Raw genomic sequence first — 22,414 nt, 5'->3', positions numbered from 1 at the left:
ATAAGGTTAAATAAATTTTGTTCACCCAACTGGAGTGCACAAAAATTTGCAGTTGTGCTTCAGTGGCCAACTTACTGAGCAAGACATGTATCTTTGATACATAGAGAAGTAACTGGCCTTTTTTTTGGCAACTATCCTACAGAGAAACAGTATTGCTGTAGATAATAGCTGAACTTAATCCACTTGTAGATCAAAGTCTGGAAGACTTTTACTGACGTGACAATGGTTGTCCAGGTAAAGTTACAATATTACTCTCAAGTAGCAACAAAACACACATAGGAAGGTACAAGGGATTTGGATGAAAGATTGAAGTGCTTCTTGTTACTGATATTGAGAAATGAACAAATTTCAGTGTTCCAAATTATCCAATTTTAGTGTAGAATTGAAAGGCATATCATGGATTGAAATTCCTCAGGATAAAATCATGATGATTATTCCAGCCCACCACTGCATTCCAGAACTGACCCCGCTGGAGTTTGCAGGTCAATAGGAGAACAGATATGGTTCAGGTGAACACAAGCACCTGTCTATCCCACTTGGCTAGGAAATCCGGCCCATGCCTGAAATGGTCAGTATGGGGAGTTGCCCAGGTTCTCTATGGCTTCAACCATGTAATTTTCAGCCTCATGTAAAGACACCAAACAGTAAAAATGTTTTAAAAACTGCCCTCCCTTAGGTGGAATCTTATTGCCTTTGAAAATACTCTTCTCAGCAACCCCACCAGGAGAGGTTGGCAAAGCTCAGGCAGTAAGGAGAGCATGAGGAATGGAGGGTTCCCCAGAGATCTGCATCAAAATCAAAACTGCTGAGGGCTGAAGTCAGTGGGCCTCTTGGAATGGAGTGGAAACCCCTCCTGAGGAATTGTTTGGACCGCAGAAGTGGCCGTTCCTGCCTGCGGCTCTGATAGCCACCTGGCCTGCTGCTGGGAAGACCCCTTCATGGAGCCATTCTGCAGAAGGTTGCTCTGACGCTGGAAAGAGTCCCCTGCATTCCCCTCAATAGGCTCTTAATTGGGAATTATTGACCACCCACCTCAGCTGGGCTGGTAGCCACCTCAGTTGTTCACTTGCCTCCAGCAAGATCACCCAGAGATAAGAATGCATCAGCCTGCCAATCTGATGCCCTCACATTCAAGTTTGATTGTGGTCCTGCTTTCAAACCCAGTTTGGCAAGACCTGGAAGATTCTGCCCTCTGTCCATGGCTCAGGACACTTCCCTCCCCGGGACCCTGCTGCTCGAGCCAACTTTCATCAATTGTAGGTCAGCACACCGAGGCTCACTCAGTTTCTAAACATAAGCTGGATTCCCATGGAGCCTAGTAAGCAGGAGCTCCTGGTGTAGCATGTGCCCACCTTGGGTCCACTCCCAGAAAAAAAAAGAGATATGCATTTTGACCAGGTGTCTGCTGTCATTCAGGGGCTTCTACTAAAGAATGGCTGAACACTCAGAATGTTGGCCCTTATATATAAATGTTTAAAAGCTGAATCATTTGTCACAAAGTCTTAAACTATAGTAAGATGAAAGTATACATTTCTCATTCTGCTATTTAGCTCTTATGTCTTCAGGTTCCTATTCTCCTCGATCCTCCTGCTGGGGTGGAAACTCCTGTACTGCTCATTCTGCAAGAAGGCTTGTATTTCTATAGCACTTTTCAGGGCATTCAAACGTATTTTATTACCAATTAAGCACTTTTTTGTGATCACTATTGAAATGTAAGAAACACAGCAGTCAATTTACATATAGCAAGGACCCATAAACAGCAATGAGATAACAGTATTTCTTGAGGGATAAATATTGACCAGGAGGACTCACCTGACTTTCTTCTAATATTGCCATGGGATCTTATATGTTCACCCGAGTCAGCAGACAGGAGTTCCGTTTGTCTGAAATGATCTCTGATAATGCAGCACTGCCTTGATACTGTCAGCCTAGATTCTGTGCCCAAGTCTCAATCACAGGTATGATTGTAGATCTAACGCCTGATATAATCACTGCACAGAAACAGGGCTGTTCAGCCCAATCAATCTGTGCTCCACATAAACCTCCACGGACTCTTATTTTCCTTCATCTCACCTTATCAACATAGCTTATTCTTTTCTGTCATGGATTTATCTAGCTTCCCCTTAAATACATCCATTTGCCTCAACTACTCCATGTACCAAATCGTCTTCAATCACCGTTTGCCTCATTATTGTTAATATTCCTTATTAATTAGCTACTATAACTGGGAGGGTTTGGGTGCACAAAGAGAACTGGATCTAAGGGCTCAATGACTTCTTCCCCATGTTTTTTTTAAATCAAGTTTTGCACCCTGGTTAAGATTGGTTCTGTAATCCCACTCATCGCACTAGTGCCGCAGCCCAAACTGACACCAACATAGATTAAGGATATGGCTAATCAGCACCAACCATTACAACACTTGCACCGAATGAGTTTTGATCCAGTGTCAACCTCATCACAAGAAGGTTTTCGTATGTGGTACCCTCAGCCCCAAGGGCTTTGATACTGGGGCTAAATTTCAATGAGGACAGGGGTCTCCTCCCCGGGGCTTGGGCGGAATCTGCGAAGTAGGGCGTTTCTTTTAAATATGAAGTGCAATTCTGGTACAATTGACGCCATTGGATGGGCGTCAGAAACAAATTAACCCCGGACTTGTGTCAAGAATGCCTCTAGGAATACGCAATTAAAACTCAGCGCAGTTGTGTTGAGTTTCAGGTTTTATATCGATGCAGATTCTCTCCGTCCACAAAACGTGTCGGGGGGCGGTAACCCTGAGTTCGTTGCCTCGTTTCGGAGTGGTTCCCAGGCCGGGGATCAGAGCGGTTCAAGGCTTTTTGCGGGGTGGAAGATACAAAAACCGAGGCAAAGGCAGGGCTAAAGTTAAAAACACTCCCCTCCTCGCCCAGAAAAACCTCCGAACACTCTTTCAGTTACAATAAACCACACCCACCCCAGCATGAATCAAAGCGTCAATGCAGACATTTAACCATTTGGTCCTCATTTTTAAAAAATCATTCAGATTTCACTGTGCGTGCCCTGTATTTAAGGGGAGACGAAGTTAGCATGCTTCTCGGTGGATGTCTGTTCTGCCTGTTGTATTTTTCCCAAATCCAAGGATACATGGCGCTGGCCAGGGATAGGCTGGTGGGCTTGTCCCGGAGGGACAGGTCTCTGTGCCATTTGGTCGCCAGCGACCCTTCAGCCCGCTCTTTGAGCTTCCTAGCCCAGCTCAGAGGGTTCCAGGATGGGGCGGTCCTTTTCCAAACCAGGTGGAACTGGCAGGGTCACCTGGAGCAGTGCATCATCTGGGAGGAGAAGCGCATGATCAGCGCTTACCTGGCCTTTTGTCTCGACAAGTGGGAGAAGCCACTGCCTCCCCCTACTTTCCTGAGAGCATGGGACTCCCAGCTGGACATGGATCTGCGACATCTGGAGGGGTGGGGGGTCAACTGCTCGAATCCGCTGACCTCAGCAGCCGCTCGTGGCCTCTGGGACCCCCCCGTGTCCCCAAGCAGGCTCCTGCAGGGCAGGAGGAGGAGTGCTTCGCCTGCCCCCGCGAGGGGTCTCTACACCCCGAGGAGATCCAGGTTCCTCCGAGACCCCATCGCCGCCGCTGCTGCCCAGCGCAAAGGAGTTAGCCGGAGGCGGCGAGGTTGGACCTTTCCTGGGACCATTTGGTGCGGAGCTGGAGACTCTGCTGAAAATTTCAGTGATTTAGGTAAGAGATTTAGAGTTTTCATACCATTTTTAAAAAATCTATCACAGAATCAGAAAAGCTACAGATCATTGACGACATATGTCATTTGCAGTTTCTAAAAACGTACGCGGTAGTCCCAACAATTAAAATGTCTTTATGCAAAGTTTGGTTTGAAGTTTGTGCAGATTCAGTGCGATAACATGAACAGAAGATTCCATCATAAGTTCGCATTCATATTTTGACTTTAATGTAAAAGAAACACCCCGAAGGGTTTCACAAATGGAAGTTGCCAGGAAAGGGATGTGAGCTACGGAGGGAAAGATTAACAGGGGAATGACCAAAACCTGGCTAACCAGGCGCGTTTGGAGAAGCCTTTCAAAGAAGCAGAGGCTGGTGAGCATGCAGAGGGGGGTGGGGATAGAGTGGAGCCAATGCCGCTGGTGAGCTAAAGAAAGGGAGTTGTATAAAAATAATCATAAACTTGAGGTTTGAAGGGTGCACAGAGCACAATATAAGACCTGAAGGACAGAGATAGGCTGCAGCAAGACCATGAATGAACCTGATTAGAATAGACTGTCCACCAATATCCATTACAAGCCTACTGACTCCCACAGCTACCTCGACTACAGCTCCTCACACCCCGCTTCATTCCATTCTCTCAGTTCCTTCGCCTCCGTCGCATCTGTTCCGATGATGCTACCTTCAAAAACAGTTCCTCTGACATGTCCTCCTTCTTCCTTAACCGATGTTTTCCACCCACGGTCGTTGACAGGGCCCTCAACCGTGTCCGGATCATCTCTCGCGCATCCGCCCTCACGCCTTCTCCTCCCTCCCAGAAACATGATAGGGTCCTCCTTGTCATCACTTATCACCCCACCAGCCTCCGCATTCAAAGGATCATCCTCCGCCATTTCCGCCAACTCCAGCATGATGCCACTACCAAACACATCTTCCTTTCACCCCCACTCGGCATTCCGTAGGGATCGTTCCCTCCGGGACACCCTGGTCCAGTCCTCCATCACCCCCTACTCCCCAACCCCCACCTATGGCACCACCCCATGCCCACGCAAAAGATGTAACACCTGCCCCTTCACTTCCTCTCTCCTCACCATCCAAGGGCCCAAACACTCCTTTCAAGTGAAGCAACATTTCACTTGCATTTCCCCCAACTTAGTCTACTGCATTCGTTGCTCGCAATGCAGTCTCCTCTACATTGGAGAGACCAAAAGTAAACTGGGCGACCGCTTTGCAGAACACCTGTGGTCTGTCTGCAAGAATGACCCAAACCTCCCTGTCGCTTGCCATTTCAACACTCCATCCTGCTCTCTTGCCCACATGTCTGTCCTTGGCTTGCTGCATTGTTCCAGTGAAGCCCAACGCAAACTGGAGGAAAACACCTCATCTTCCGACTAGGCACTTTACAGCCTTCTGGACTGAATATTGAATTCAACAACTTTATGTCTTGACCTCCCTCCTCCATCCCCACCCCCTTCTGTTTCTTCCCCCTTCCTTTTGTTTTTTTCCAATAAATTATATAGATTTTTTCTTTTTCCCTCCTATTACCATTATTTTTAAATATTTTTAAATCTTTTATGCTCCCCCCACCCTCACTATAGCTATACCTTGAGTGCCCTACCATCCATTCTTAATTAGCACATTCGTTTAGATAATATCACCAACTTCGACACCTATGTGTTCTTTTGTTCTTTTGTCTGTGACATCTTTTGATGATCTGCTTCTATCACTGCTTTTGCCTACAACCACACCAGCCCCCTCCACTTCTCTGCCCCCACCCAACACACACACACCCACCCCCCTCACCACCACCACCTTAAACCAGCTTATATTTCAACCCTTCCTGGGATTCACCTAGTTCTGTCGAAGGGTCATGAGGACTCGAAACGTCAACTCTTTTCTTCTCCGCTGATGCTGCCAGACCTGCTGAGTTTTTCCAGGTAATTCTGTTTTTGTTTTGGATTTCCAGCATCCGCAGTTTTTTGTTTTTATCTGATTAGAATGAGTTGTTTAAATTTACTGTGTTACAGGATAGGGGCCAGTGTCAGTCAATGATGGGTGATTGGGAATCGTATAGAACAGTGTACAACTTGCTGTGATTTAGATAAGTGGGAGTTTGTGGAGGATGGGAATAAGATGGGAATCTTGGAATAAGCTAGAGGTGACAACAAACAATATAGGCTTTCAGGGCAGGTGGTACAGTCAGAAACAGGTGGCATTGGTGATGATTGGGATGTGGAGTTTAAAACTCAGCCCAGTATCAGGGATTCACACAGCTTGTTTCAGTCTGAGTGAAGGATGGGAAGGAGACTGAAATCAGTGCTTGGAGGAACATGGGTTAATAAGGGACAGCCAGTGTGGATTTGTTGACAGCAACTTGTGTCTGACTAATCTGATTTGAATTCTTTAACAGGGTTGATTGGTAAATGTAGTGCAATAGATGTATATATGGACTTTCAAAATATATTTGTTAATGTACCTCATAACTCATTTATTCAAAAAATAGAAGTGCTTGAGATTAAAGGGATGGTGGCAACTTGGGTACAAAATAGATGTGGAAGAGGAGGAAGAATAGTGGTGAATGGATGAGGGAGGGAAGGATGCTGTGTGGTCACTGAGGGCTCATTATGGGGATCATTGCTTTTTTTGTTACATATAAATGACCTGAATTTGGGTATGGTCTCTTTCCATGCTGCAAGATTCTATGATTTTAAGAGAGCAAAGTTTATAGTGGGCCCAATATTAAGTTGGAGTAAATTGTGGCTCATTCATAACTTGATATTGGACACATTACAGCAATAGGAACTTCCATTCATATAGTTATTTTGGTATATAAAATGTCTAAAGGCAATTAATATAGATGAGAAAAACATGATTGCAGCATTTGTATATGACACGATAGTCACGCAAATGATACAAATTTTTTCTGCCTCTTCTCCATGGAACAATCAGAAGAGTTTTTTCTGAAGAGAATGACCCTTTAAATTAGGGCCCTCTCAGGGGTAGCTGGCCCACATGACCAACCTTCATATGTAAGGCCACTATCAGCAAACTTGTCACAACCAAGCTGAATCCTGTGTTCACCCAAATTCCCCACACATGCCTGTGCTAGAAGGGGCATGAGCTGCTTAGTAATTTCAGCATTTTCAGATTTCCACAGTAGTTTGCTCTTGTGCTAGATGGGACATTGGATGGTGATCAGGTGGGGGAATTATAGAATTTCACAGCATAGAAGAGCATTCAGCTCACTGTGCCTTAACACATGATGGGTTCTGCATTCTTTACTCTGATAACAAAAAAGTCCTAATCGCTCTCTTTGCTCTCTTGATGATCTTAAATTTATGCGCTCCAATGAAAATTGTTTCAATTAGGTATATCGAAACTCTTAGCATTTTGAACATTTCTATTCCATCTTCTCTCAACCTTCTTTTCTCTAATGGAAAAAGCCCAGACTCTCTAGTTTCTCTTCTTAACTAGAGCCTCTCTTTCCTGGTATCATCGTAATGAATATTGGTCTGCACCCTCTTCATGTTCTTGACATCCTTCCTAAAATGCCCAGAACTGGACATAATATTCTAACGACATTCTAACTAATCATTTGGATAGATTTGGAATTATCTTATTGTTTGTATGCTGTACCTCTATGTTAAAACAAAGGCTCCCATTAGCCTTTTTTTTTTACAGCTTTAGCAACTTGTCCTCTCACTTCAAAGCCTTGTGTCTGAATCCTGAACTCTCTCTACTCTTCTAGTCTTTTTAATGTTTTATTTATTTTTGTATGTTTTCTCATTATATTTTCTCCAAGATGCAACTGCTCACATCTCTCTACATTAAATTTCACCTGTTGAGTTTATTAATTTATCTATAACCCTCCTGATGTTTTCCCACTTGGCTACCATATGCATATACCAGCAGAGGCAGTCTAGAGGGAGAATGAAGGAATTCATATTTTAATAGCACATGCTGTTCTCATTCTGATTGCATCTTGCTGATTCTTACTGTTTCTTCCCAAGAACTTCACAATGGTGACAAAAATGGTGAGATATAGGAAACCTTGCTTTCAGGTATTAAACCTTTGGAAGGTCGTTGTCTATTTTCTGGAGACAGCATTTTAAGTTAGGGATTTAGGGAACACATGCAGCCTGTTTTGGACACACGAGGCACTCCAGTTTGGGATTAGCAACAGGAAGACCTGTCCAGTGTACACGCACTGGTCTCACCAAAATAACTATCCAAAGAAGAAAACACGTTGGATCAGTACAGAGAGGTGTTACTTTGAAATCCCAGATCCTTGATCTTGCACTGTCTCTGCACTGCTGATCAAGATGGCATAGTCTATGCCCAATCTACCATGTTTTGACGTGCATTTGGAGCTTTTGTCTATTATTTTCATGTTGGCAAAAGTGGCTGAATGTGCATTAGGAGGTTTTGCAATCACACATGACAAAAGGAAAAAAGACCTTCCTTCTCTACTATGGAGGTGAAGGATTGGAAGATATTTTTAAGACACTTTTGCTGTGTAAGATGAAAACAATTACAACTCAGCAAAAATTGCTCAAACTACCTACTTCATGTCCAAGAAAAATGCATTGGGTGGAATTTTATGGCCCCTCCCACTGGTGGGATTTTCCAGTCCCGCTGAAGTCAATGGAATTTTGAACGTCTCGCCACAGTTTACAGCCCCACCCCCGCCATGATGGGGCCATAAAATTCAGCCCAAGAAACAGTTGTCTTCTGACATACTGAACAAGAAGGAAACAAGACAATTAACCAATATTTCACATGATTGAGGCAACTGGCAAACAAATGCGACTTTGGAGATGTTGAACATGTTGAGTAAGAAATCAAAGGTTGTCCCTCTAACTGAGGCATTCAAGAGGGCTTAGATGATTGCTTCTATTTAAATAATGTGCAGGGTTATGGGGAAAAGACAGGAGAATGACATTGAGTCATAATGCTCATTCGGAGAGTTGGTGCAGACATGATGGGCCGAATGGCCTCCTTCTGCACCATAACAATTCTGTGATTCTGTGATAATTAACTGCACCGCAAAGCACTCGAGAAAGGCAGAAAGCTGTCAGAACTGTTGGAGTTAGCAAGATCGCTATCGCTTTCAGAGCCCAGAGCTATTGAAGTTGAGGCTGCCAACAGTAACTACCACACTCCAAGTTCAGCTCTTAAGAATAGTGTTCATCATGCAAGTGCCAGGAAACCATCTGCAAAGCAGCAACATCTGACTCACAAACAAAGTTGTCCAAAGAACAACTTGTCCAAAGAACATTTGCACTGTGGTAGCTTTTATCGACACTAAATGGAATATCCTGCTACTTGTAAACAGAATAAAGCTTGTGGAAAACTCAACCACTTTGCTCATGTTTGTCTCTCATCTGTGAACTCAACGATGAAGACCAATTCTACCAGAAGGATGCTACATACATGCACTACAACAAAAGGCTGAATGTAGCCAATGTAGATGCTGATAACCTGAATAGGCTTTTGTGCTCTCTTTCAGACACAACAACCAGCCTCGTGACAGTGACCATTGGCTGTTTGGAAGTTGACAGATGCCCTCATAGATACAGGACATCTGTCAATGTCATGGGAGACAAAATGTTCAACAAACATCAGGGCTGCCCCATTCACTGCAATCTTCCCTTACAATAATGACAAACCACTGAAGGTTCTTGGGACTTTTGAAACATCAGTCTCATTTGAAAACACTAGAATGAAGGCTGAATTCTGTGTCATATCTGGAGAACGTGACACACTTATCAGTTTCCACATAGCAACAGATCTGCACATGATTGCAGTCACATCCGCGATTCCTATGCTTACCAACAATATTCTCGAATTATATGCTGACCATTTCACTGGCATTTGCAAACTGAGAGGTGTTACCACAAAGTTGCTTGTAGACAATAATGTGCCCCCCAGTCATATATCAATGAAGAAGAACACTATTTCATGTCAGAAAACAGACAAAGAAGGAACTTCAGCACTCACTTGATCTTAACATTATTGAGAAAGTTGGGAATGAGCCTACCCCTTGGGGTATTGTCACCATTACAAGTCACTACAAGAAACCCAAGAGTGGGAACCAGATTAGAACCTGTGTTAACATGAGGTCACCAACTAAAGCATACAAGAAAGGCCCTTGACACCAACAACCAATGATAGTATAGGGAAAGTGAATAGTGCTAAATAATTTGCTAAACTGGACCTCAATGTAGGATACCATCAAATTGATTGAGAAGAATAGAGGCATTTTACAGTTTTCTCCACTCATCAGACATTTTAAATGCAAGAGGTTCAACTTTGGAGTCAGTTCAGCAGCTGAGGTATTTCAGCACATGATTCCGTCTGTACTACAAAAATTTGAAGGCACGCTGAACATGAGTGATAATATTCTCATCTACAGTTGCACTTAAAATGAACTTGAGACATGCCTAAATGCTTGCCTGCAACATCTTAGAGCATGTCACCACCTTGAACAAAGACAAGTGTCTCTTCAATGAAGGCAGAGTTGAATTGTTCGGTCATGTGTTCAGTAGTGAAGGAGTATCACCTAATCTACAGAAAGTTGAAGCTATTGTAAATACTGCAGACCCTGCAAACGTGCAGAAAATTCGGAGCCTGCCAGGAGTCATCATATACTGTGGTTGCCTCTTACATTATCTGCCCCCTCCTGCATGATCTGGCAAAAGTGACTACCAAATGGGTGTTGCCTAAAGCACACAAACAGATGATACATCGGATCGAACGACGGTTGTCATCAACTTGCAGAAATGCCTATTTCAACCCTGAGATGCAAGCCCAATTGGCTTAGGTACAATTCTTGTGCAGAAAGCCGAGGCAAGGCAACCAGTAATTAATGTAGATCACTGATGCCTCTAGAGGAATGTTGTTCGTAAACAGAGGGAGTGGCGTTGTCCATTACATGAGGTATCTTGTACTTTCAAACTTGCTTCCATACAAGTAGAGTTGAAGTAATGCCCAATCATAGACCACCAGTAAGCTTGTTCAACAATCCACATAGCATACCACTCACATGAACAGAACATTGGATACTCAAAACTACAAGAGTATGACTTCCATGTTGAGTACCAGGCAAGCTTAACTCAGCAGACTATCTTTCATGACATCTGTTGCCAACAGTCAGTACTATTAGTTGTGAAGAAAAGGTTGTCGAACAACATCTTAATTACGTAAGCCTAAATGTGATTCAAAAGTTGTTAAGATTAGTTAACATCAAAGTAGCAACAAAACAAGATGAGGCATTGCAGGTATGTATGACAGCTATGGAATAATGAAACTAGAAAGATGTGATCAAGAGAGCTTCTACAAATGAAATCGTTCACACACTACAAGGTCTTCACAATGTTTGAATTGAGCTCACCGTTACAACCGCATCTGATCTTGTTAACGACAATTGTATTTTCATTCATAATAGTTGAAAGAATGTGTTGTCGACATAGCACATGGAGATCACCAGGGACTGCAAAAACTAAATAACCCCTTAGGGAAAAGGTATGGTCCCCAGGAGTTGATTGCATGGTAGAACACACAATCACTATGCCAAGAAACCACAGTGTCAAATCTTTATGAACCTCTCTAGATGTCTGAACTACCTCCAGGACCATGGATAAAGGTTGGCATTGATTTCACAGATTTGCAAACTGGTGAACATCTGTTTGTTGCCACTGACGACTACAGCAGATTCCTAGTCATGGCCACCTCGCCACCATCCTCGGTGGCGGGTGGTGCTTTCGGGGTGTCCGAGCTGACCCCGCCGCAGAAAGTGCTCTTCACTTCACCCAAAGGAGCCGGCTAGCTGCTGCCACTGAGAGGTTCCTTTGTGAAGCGGTTTTCAGCTATCAGTTAAGGCAGGTGAAACAGGAGCAACAGTGTTCCCAGATGGAGAAATTGGCCAGTTTGGTTGAGGAGTTGGAGGCAGATGAATGGCACGACAAACCAGTTGAACAGCTGCTGGGATTCACTCCTTCCTCTGGAGGAGATGAGACAGACTGGATTTAGTTCATCAATTTGTAAGTTTTATGCTCTTCAGCAGATTGATACTGGGAGATTAAACAAAATTATTTTTCTCTGTAAAAAAAAAGTGCACCAGTGAGTGTTTTGAATGTCCATAATAGATGTGGGGTTCTGTGTTCACGGGATTTATTTGGGTCATTTAAGACTGAGCTGGACTGTTAAGAAATAGAAATTTTACAAACTAAAAAAAAAAGTTATATCTACCTCAGTGAAAGTCACCAAAGTATGCCCGGATTTTCGATTTGTTTGGAGTGCCTAAAATGGTGAGAACTGACAATGGACCCCCGTTCAACAGTCATGAGTTCAGTAAATTTACGAACTACTAGGGCTTCACCCGACGCAAAATCACATCCTGTTGGTCAAGAGCTAGAGAAGTCAAGAGATTTATGCATACCTTGAAAAAAGTGATATTTAGAGCTGCAGCTGGGAGCAAGTCGTGGAAGCAAGATTTGTTTTCTTTTCAATTGCAGAGTGACTCCTCACTTGATGACTGGAAAGCCTCCAGCTACACTTGTCTTTGCATACCCTATGTGCACATGTCTTCCTGAGCCACCCCGTGGAATTAGTGATCAACATCTACATGAATACAATTGAGAACAGCAGGATCCAATGAGAGTAAATGCAAAGCAAAACATGGAATTTAGAGCTACACTGCTAAAGCCAGGAGATAAAGTGCTTGTGAAATGTGATGATCATGTTTGAAAGAAAACAGCCTCCTATAACATCCAACCATTCATTGTCCCCAACATAGAAGGATCAATGATCACTACGAAAAATTGTTTGCAAATCATCATACGAAACATGTCGTTCTTCAAAGCATTGAAAATAACATTAGTAAGCATTGAATCCGATTTAGATATCAACATCTCCGATGAAGGACACGAGTGAAATGAGACTACACCTGATGTCAGACAATATCCTACTTGTGAGAGAAGATGTCCACCATACTTAAGTGATCATGTTTCAAAGTGAACTATTTTCAGTTGGTGGAAAATATATTTCAACTCATTACACATGACTGAATGCACTGTTAAATTAATAGAAAAGTTAGAATAACTAATAGTGTTACTAGTGAAGCTAAATGTTCATGTTATGTTTAACTTTATTATTTACACTTTGGAAGCAAACAATGGAAACATGCCAGGCCTCTACACCCCTTCCCTTCTTAGTAAATCAGTGTATTGAGAATTGCTTTGAGCACTTTGTCCACTTTTAGGCTGCCATGAACATATAGCAGCAGTTGGAGTATGGAAAGGAGAATAAAGGAATCCATATTTTAACAGCACATGCAATTCTGATTCTGAATGCATCTTGCTGAATCTTACTGTTTTTTCCCAAGAGCTTCACAACAACCATGCCAGTCGTTGTGCTCAGGAGATGAACACACTCACATCCCCCAGCATAGGTGACTCAGTTGTGATCAGGAACCATAGCAAATTTTACTCTTTCATATCATAGGAACATTGAGGCCAACTGTTGGGCTCCTACTGTGGTCTCAGCTGAAACCAGTTAACTAGTATAGACCAAGCATTAAGTCTGGGACTTGCTCTGTATACCATATCAGGCTGTGAATTCAACCATTGCGGGAGCTTGACAATTTTACTTTGTATTACAAGTTGAACTTAAGTTGCAACACCAAATTCCATTAAACAATGAGAGTGACAGAACGTTAACAAGATATCCTGACTTTAACCAGCCGACTCCCCACTGCTTGCATTTCCCCGTCCCTTTGCCCAACCATACATCCATCTTCCTTTAACAGATCAGGGTCATCTGTTAATTTGTGCTCCTGACCACTTTCCACTGGCCACTGATGGAAAATGCGTAACGGGGATGTTGAAGAAAGACAAGAAAAGATTCTGCTGTGATTCCCACTATGTCAAGCAGCATGTTAATAATCACTGTCCAGGCACACTCCTGAATAATGTCTTTTTAGTGAGATACTGGAGGGTGCTTCACACCTGTAAATTATATTCCAACAATGATTCGATATCCTCAGGACAGGAGAAAGACAATTTGCATACAGGAATCCATGGCATCCTCTGGATTGTTGGTTTAAATATTATGTTACTTAAGGTATAATTGCTGTTATCAGGTTACCAGTGAGAATATGTTTGAGCTTGTGTTCATACAGTGAGTGAGATTTTGCTCTTGCTGCATTTTAAAGGAGATAGTGAGACTGAAGTAATATCTTGTTAGCTTTCATTATTATGCTTTTGTGGCAAGTTCCCTATTAAAACATTGCTTCCTTAGTGAGTAACTCTAACCCTCCGGGCAAGAAGCTGCGAGATCAAATCAGGCAACCATATCACAAATGGCCTGACTATTTCCTATTCATGTAATATAACAGTTATAAATGAGAGCTGTAGATACTGAGATTTACCCTGCTTGATTACATTTTGAAAATTTTGGGATGGAGGTCAGTGGTGGAGGAGGAGAAGCACAGATTCTTAGAATATATTTTTTTACCATTCAGATTACCATTACCATTAAGAACAGAACTTCTCACCCTACAGATTGTCATCAGCTACTGGCTATTGACTCCTGTTCTGAAATCACATAATTACTGAAAAAAAGGAATGGATTTACTTCCTCTTTACAGTAAATAGCATTTATTATTTGCTGACCCGTTCCCTTGATCTAGTTACAGCAACTGCTTATGATTTTTTTAAAAAATTTCATTCATGGGATGTGGGCTTTGCTGGCTAGGCCAGCATTTATTGCCCATCCCTAATGCCCTTGAGAAGGTGATGGTGAGCTGCCGCCTTGAACCGCTGCAGTCCATGTGGTGCAGGTGCACCCACTGTGTTGTTAGGAAGGGAGTTCCAGGATTTTGACCCAGCATCAGTGAAGGAACGGCGATATATTTCCAAGCCAGGGTAGTGAATGGCTTGGAGGGAAATGTGCAGGTGGTGGTGTTCCCATGTATCTGCTGCCCTTGTCCTTCTAGATGGTAGCGGTCGTGGGTTTGGGAGGTGCTGCCGAAGGAGCCTTGGTGAGTTTCTGCAATGCATTTTGTAGATGGTACACAGTGCTGCCAATGTGTGTCTGGTGGAGGGAGTGAACGTTTGTGTAAGGGGTGCCAATCAAATGGGCTGCTTTGTCCTGGATGGTGTCAAGCTTCTTGAATGTTGCTGGAGCTGCACTCATCCAGGCAAATGGGGAGTATTTCATCACACTCCTGACTTGTGCCTTGTAGATAGTGGACAGGGTTTGGGGAATTGGAAAGTGAGTTACTCACCGCAGAATTCCCAGCCTCTGACCTGCTCTTGCAACCACAGTATTTATATGGCTAGTCCAGTTCAGTTTCTGGTCAATGGTAACTCCCAGTGTGTTGATGTTGCTTGGAATACAGTCAAATGTTACCAGGAAAAACACAAATGCTGAAAACCTGAAATAGAAATGGAAAATGCTGAAAATAATTACACAGTGGATCAATCAGATTGTATGTTGATCTGCTCTGCATTTCCCGTGCATTCTGCTTTTACATTTAAAAAGTATGCAGCCAAGAGGTTTCCCTTCTAACTGGTCCAGTTCAAATAAGACACTCTGCTTTCTAATACAATCTTTTGTGGATATTGTTAACTGCATTTTGAGTGTCTTCAATTCAACTGAGACTAGACTTCAATGCTACACTTAACTGCATGGCCTAGCTGTGCCTGACACTTATACTGAAATTAATCTGCAAATACTTTTGAACATTCAAACCTTACAGAGAATGGTTGGGACATGGAAACAATTTCAACTTAAAATATATTTTAAAAGGTTGGCAGAATTTTATTCCACCATAAGCTGTAACCTTATGTCTTGGCTAATCCCTCACTCCTCCTTCAACATCAAACTAAACCTAGTTCACTGAGGAGTGTAGAAAAGTATCCATTGAAATCAATGGAAGTACAAATCAGGAGAGATGTGAGATCAGCTGTCAAATTGCTATTGGCCATTTCATACTATTGCACGAGGTCTACCTATTGAATCAGTGAATCACGGATTCAGTGATACTGAACCATGCAGATCAGGAATGTACCAGAGGCTTGATCCCTGGTCTGTGTTGAGTTAGTTAATCTCAGCTGGAGTAGCAGTTGAGGCTGTCAAGGCAGGCCTCAGCACTCTTGAGAATGGAAAGGGAAGATGAGTTAGGTTTTCCATTCTGGTTAACCATCCGTTAGAAAAGTGCATGTGTCTGGATGCCAGCTGGTGATGGCATCAGGTTCAGCTGTGATGTTCCATATTTGAAAAACATATGAACACTCTCTGGCTTGACTACTACATATTAAAAAAAATGTCCATGAAACTGGACAATTTGTAAGTCTAAACCAGAAAGTGCTGGAAATGCACAACAGGTCAGCGTGTACTCTGACTAATCTGCTCCATTTCCAGCATTTTCCTATTTTCCAGCAAATGGATTTCTTTTTATAATTTTTGGAGTGTGCTGCAATTGACATCACCATGTGCAGTTATTGAAAGTAGGGTCAGAGTTGGTCAGTGTCATATAGTTTGCTGTTTGTTTTTGATAAAATTGCTTACTTCCCTTGCTTATTGCTAATGGCCTGGGTTCAGGCTTAGGGCCAGGTTGCAAACATGCATTTCCCCCACAGCATTTTTGATTCCCAGCACCATCTTGAGGGGGAGCTATGACTAATTAAAACGTGTTTGGCAAGCCTGTCTTATATTCCAAATTTGTCAATCACAATGATAGAAATTATGTTGAAATATGTCAGATCATGAAAACAACTAATCTGTACAGCTGCTCTCCACAGTTCTCCCTAACCATAATAATGGCCCCTATTTAAAAGGAAACTGTTTTTGAGATTTGCAGAATTATTACGTAAACTGCCTGTGCACCTTGGCCTGTTCTTGCCTTGGAGTTGGACTTTGGAACTGTTAATCACAGGCGGATTTGGAGTATTTTGTGTGGACCCTCCCAGTTCTATAGTTACACTCATGAAGGTGGAGATGGCTGGCAATATATCATTATGCTCAATGCAAGATCACCACTCCCATCCAGCACTGAAAGCATAAGATGGGAGAACCAGAGCAGTGAAAGATATCAGAAAGACACCAGTAGTGTCTTAAAATATTTAGCATTATGTGGTAATTCATATAATCCTGGTGCTTTATCAAACAGCGAGGCTATTTCCATTTTGCAAGGAAGGACATATTAGTGGAAAAAATGCGATCACAAGGAGCTGAAGTGAAGTAAATGTTTCTCTTATAAATCTCTCCTAGGTTTCTCTTTGATTTTAATTTCCTTTTTAACTTTCCTCTGTCAATGGTGTTAGCTACGCACTGGGGTACAGTTGCACAGGTATCAGCAGTCCTCAGGTACCTCATCCAAGTGTCTATTCTCCATGTCTGAGCCTTGACAGTGAGTGTCAGCAAGATAGCATCACTGCCTTGTCCAAGCGCCATACATCTGCCCTTTACATCAGTGAACAGGAAAGGGAATCCAGACTCATATCAGCACCCCCAACCACCCTGAATATAGAGAAAGCAAATTTAAATGTAGCATCTCAACTGAGATCAGCTAATTCAGAATAGCTTAGAAATTACATTTGGGACATTCTTAGTGCAATTCTGGGATGATTCCACCCCAAATGCGGTAGCAGGTGTGAAAAACAATGTTTTACCCGCCAACCTCGATGGCAGATTTTCACGCTGTATCATTCCCTTCACGCTTCATAAATCATGCAGTCGTGAGAAACATGCCATCTCACTGGTGGACAGCCTCCAATTTCCCCACCACGCCATTAGCTCGCCACTCCCTCACTCTGGGCACCATATTTAAACTGCAGCCGTGTGTACACTTCTCAATGTTTGCAGCCCAGGAGTGCTCTGCTGAAGACATGGCTCCTAAAGCCAAGAGGAATGCAGCCGCCTCCCCGCTGCCCCGATTCAGTGACACATCCCTGGAAAGCCTTTTGGACACCGTGGAGGCTCACTGCAATGTCCTCTACCCCCTGCTCTGACTGCAGGAGGCCCATCAGTCTCACCATTCCAGCTTTGGAGGCGGTGACAGAGGTGATCAGTGCCAACAGTGCACACAAGTGGTTGGCCATCCAGTGCAGGAAACGGATGAATGATCTCATCCGTGCCACCAGGGTAAGTCAACCATCTCCTCACTCTCAATCTACATAACCACAAGCCTATCTCACATTCACTGGCATCTCACTCACTGCCAGTTCAAGGGACATCATCACTCACCCTCTCTCACACACATGCTCATATCTCCACCTGATCTCCTCTCCTCTGGAGACTGCCTCTTCATTTCGTCCAAGGTTCCATTCAGCACATACACACTCCTGCCATCCTTCTCATTTGGCCTGGCTTGTGCCTTGCTGACATTTTCTCCATCTGGCTTTATGCAGGTCAATATGGTGCACTATCACCAGGAGAGATCCCAGACCGGGGGTGGAGTGCCAGACATCAAGGTCTCACTTCATTCAAGAGTTGCGTGTTGGAGCTGGACAGAGAGGATGTGGACCGTTCCTGTGGCCATGGTGAGGTTGGTGGCAAGCATCCAGATGAGGATTTAGCACCAGATCATCACGCTGTCAATGCCACTCTGAGTCCAATGTTCTGTGTGTAACATGGCTGCCAGGCACTAATAATCTCCACTTTCTGTCCTAGGCATCTCTGCCAAGTTGCTCTCGGGCAACCTTGACCCCGACCCCAGTGCTGAGAGCACCTCAGATGAGGACCCTGGGGACAGCACTGTTGAAGACCTGTCATGGTGCTGACCTACACCTTCCACCAGCGCAGAATCACACACCTCGGTGGGACTTAGATGTAGAGCAGCCTCAGGATCACAATCTGTTCTACAGCAGGCCGAGACAGGGATTTGGTCGCCGGCACTCAGAGGACTAATGGAGGTGAGGAATCTGCTGAGTTCGAGTCAGATGATGAGCCTCTGGACTCAGTCCTCTTTCAGCTGTTGGAGCCTCAAAGATAATCACGGGCCATCGGGAAGGGATGTCTGGTGCACCCCTCAGATGGAGGAATCTATCCACTTTCAGCCCAAGGTAATAGCACCATCATGCTGATGCATGCAGGATGTGGATGTGGATGTGGAGATCTTGGTCCAGGACATCAATCCTGCATTGCTGCGCAGGCTGAACTCCATCACTGAAGCCATAGTTGGCCTCCAACAGTGTCAGCGAGAGAGGGGTGCAGGGCAGCTCGATCTCACTTAAGTTTCCCCTTCTCCTCAGAGAGTCAGCCAGGGGCTGTCGGGCACCCATAGGGAGGAGGATCAGCAGCTCAACACCCCTGGGCCATCCACCCAGGTGACTCTGGGAATGTCCAGCCAATCCAATCCCCCCTTCCTGTGACCCCATTATCTCCAGCTCCACAGGCTGTGGAGAGTGCAGCTGGCCCACAGCTGGACACCCAAAGCAGGCCGGGGCCCTCCAGCGGACACCCGCCATGGTCATCACAAACAGGGCACAACAGTCAGCAGGCTGCCTCCACCTCCGCTGTGAATATTGGGGAGCACCAAGATGTAGCAGCAGGGCTAGGAAGATGTAACTCTTTGATTACCAAACAATTAAACTAAATTAACAGATTGCACAGCCTGTGCAGGTGTGTTAATCATTCGTACATAATGTTCACTATTGTAAGTAAACTCCCAAGAATGCCTTTGCCTATGGCTCTTTGTTATGATGAACAGTGTTCGTGTCACTCAGATGTGAAACCTTGGTTCCTCCACAAGGTAAAACAGGTGTCTCAGTCCAGGGCTTCTTCCCTGTGCAGTGTCTAACCTTCAGAATAAAGTGATGGCCTGGCTCCACGCTCACTGCACATATTTTGATGCCTGCACCTCGATGGGGCTTGTCATTGCTGTCAGAATGTTGTGGGCAGGCTTCACAGAGTTCCATCATTCTGTGTGTACTCTCAGCATCTTTGAGGTGGGGCTGGCCCCCATCTCTTCCACATCTGTGACCGGTGATGCTGTGCTCCTGAAGGGGTCAGGTGCTGAAGGCTGCCAAAGGATCAGATGCATTTAAAGTTTCACGGCTGCACCTCCATGATATGACTTTGATCACAGAGCACAAGCAAGCTGCCCTCAGCCAGACAGGAGTCAGATATTCACAGAGGTTATGTGAAGATCTATGGAGTGTCCTTACTGCATGTCGTCATCATCCTCCTGGAATCTAATGACTATTAGGGCCTTTGCTTCATCTCCATGACATGAGCCTGAGCACTGAGGGTATGTGCACTGCCATCAGACACACATGAGTCAAACATTCACAGATGCAAGGTGAGAATGTCAGGACTGTCCTCACTGCATCCCATCGCCATCCTCCACTAATCTTGCGGCTATCAGGGCCTCATGAGCGCATCTCCGTCATCTAGCCTGTGTGAAGGCCTCATTACCGGCATCCTCGCCTTCGAGGACTTCATCAGCCCCATCCTCTTTGACGTCCTCCTCATCAGAGGCTACGTGCAGCTCCACCATCTCCTCCTTAGCCAGGTTCTCCCCCTGTTGCAGTGCCAAGTTGTGTAGCGTGCAGCAAGCAACCATGATGTGCAACATCCTCTGACTACCGTATTGAAGTCCTCTACCAGACCTGTTGAGGCATTGGGACCTCTTTTGCAATATGCCAATGGTTTGATCCTCCAAAGTCTGGGTTGTGGCACTAGCCTCGTTATAGCATCTCTCTGCTGCAGACGGAGGCCACCTCGCAGGCATCATTAGCCATGTCCTCTACGGATAGCCCTTGTCCCCAAAAAGCCAACCTTGCAGCCTCTGTGGACCCTAAAAGATGTCAGGGATCTGAGATCTGCTAAGGATGTAGGAGTCGTGGATGCTCCCAAGGAATCGTGAGCAGACCTGTAGGATGCGTTTGTGGTGATTGCAGACCAGCTGAACCTTAAGTGAGTGGAAGCCCTTACAATTGACATACTGGACTACTTGTTGCGATGGAGATCTGAGTGCCATTCAAGTGCAGTCGATGGCACCCTGCACCTGTGGAAAACCAGAGATTGCCGCAAATACCAGTGCTCTTGCTTCCTGACTTGCCTGATCCTGGTCAAAATGCAGAAAGTTCTGTGCCTTTGCAAAGATGGCATCCGTGACCTCCTGGATGTACTTGGGTACACTTTGGGGGAGGCAGTAGCGTAGTGGTATTGTTGCTGGACCAGTGGATCTCTGGGGACCCGGGTTTGAATCCCGCCACAACAGATGGTGGTGGAATTTGAATTCAGTAAAAATCTGGAATTAAAAGATGACCATGAAACCATTGTCAATTGTCGTAAAAACCCATCCGGTTCACTAAGAGAAGGAAATGTGCTGTCCTTACCTGGTCTGGTCTACATGTGACTCCAGACGCACAGCAATATGGTTGACTCTTAAATGCCCTCTGAACAAGGGCAATTAGATATGGGCAATAAATGTTGGCCTGGCCAGTGGTCCCCACATTCCATGAACAAATTAAAAAAAAACACATTACAGCCTTGGTCCAAACATGGACAAAAGAGCTGAACTCGTGAGGTGCCACATTTGACCGAGTGTGGAATCAAGGAGCCAAACTGGAGTCAGTGGGAATAAGGGGGTAAACTCTCCGCTGGTTGGAGTCTTACCTAGCACAAAGGAAGATGGCTGTGGTTGTTGGAGGTCCTAGCTGCTTCATTAATGACCTTCCTTCCATCATAAGATCAGAGGTAGTGATATTCGCTGCTGATTGCACAATGTTCAACACCATTCACAATACTGAAGCACTCATGTCCAAATGCAGCAAGACCTGAACAATATCCAGGCTTGGGCTGACAAGTGGCAAGTAACATTCATGCCACACAAGTGTCAGGCAATGACCCCTTGATGTTAATTGGCATTACCATCACTGAATCCCCCACTATCAACATCCTGGGGGTTACCATTGACAAGAAACTGAACTGGACAAGCCATATCAATACAATGGCTACAAGAGCAGGTCAGAGGCTGGGAATCGCGTATTGAGTAACTCACCTCCTGATTCCCCAAACCCTGTCCACCATCTACAAGGCACAAGTCAGGAGTGTGATGGAATACTCCCCACTTGCCTGGATGAGTGCAGCTCCCACAACACTCAAGCTTGACAACATCCAGAACAAAGCAGCCCACTTGATTGGCACCACATCCACAAATATTCACTCCCTCCACCACTGATGCACTGTAGCAGCAGTGTGTACCATCTACAAGATGCACTGTAGGAATTCACCAAGGCTCCTTTAGACAGCACCATCCAAACCCACAACCACTACCATCGAGAAGGACAAGGGTAGCAGATAGATGGGAACACCACCACCTGGAAGTTCCTCTCCAAGCCACACACCATCCTAACTTGGAAATATATCGCTGTTCCTTCAATGTTGCTGAGTCCTGGAACTCCCTCCCTAACAGCAGTGTGGGTGTGCCTACACCACATGGACTGCAGCAATTCAAGAAGGCAGCTCAACACCACCTTCTCAAGGGCAACTAGGGATGGACAATAAATGCTGGCCCAGCCAGCAAAGCCCACATCTGTGAATGAAGAAAAAAAAAGCTCAGGCGTTCTCCTAACCTGCACTTCAAGGCTGCACTGTTATCTTGAACCATGAGGGTTGCTCGTCCAAACCTGAATAAAGACATTGCAAGGGTCTGTGAGCGTCTCCACTAGTGACTGCTCTATGGCC

General features: G+C 44.6%; 1 protein-coding gene across 1 annotated transcript in view; it reads left to right on the top strand.

The window, feature by feature from the left end:
- The first annotated feature begins 3,024 nt into the window (after nt 1–3,024).
- The window catches only part of pla2g3 (phospholipase A2 group III), a 33,477-nt gene continuing 14,087 nt past the window's right edge, over nt 3,025–22,414 (top strand). Inside the window, exon 1 of the mRNA XM_041203325.1 lies at nt 3,025–3,718. Within this exon, the coding sequence (XP_041059259.1) occupies nt 3,064–3,718 (655 nt within the window). The 5' untranslated portion in view covers nt 3,025–3,063. The remainder of the gene's footprint in view (nt 3,719–22,414) is intronic.

The sequence above is a fragment of the Carcharodon carcharias genome, chromosome 13 (genome assembly GCF_017639515.1).
Source record: "Carcharodon carcharias isolate sCarCar2 chromosome 13, sCarCar2.pri, whole genome shotgun sequence".
Classification (NCBI taxonomy): domain Eukaryota; kingdom Metazoa; phylum Chordata; class Chondrichthyes; order Lamniformes; family Lamnidae; genus Carcharodon; species Carcharodon carcharias.
The sequence above is the reverse complement of the archived record's forward strand: the minus strand, read 5'-3'. Positions and strand labels throughout refer to the sequence as shown.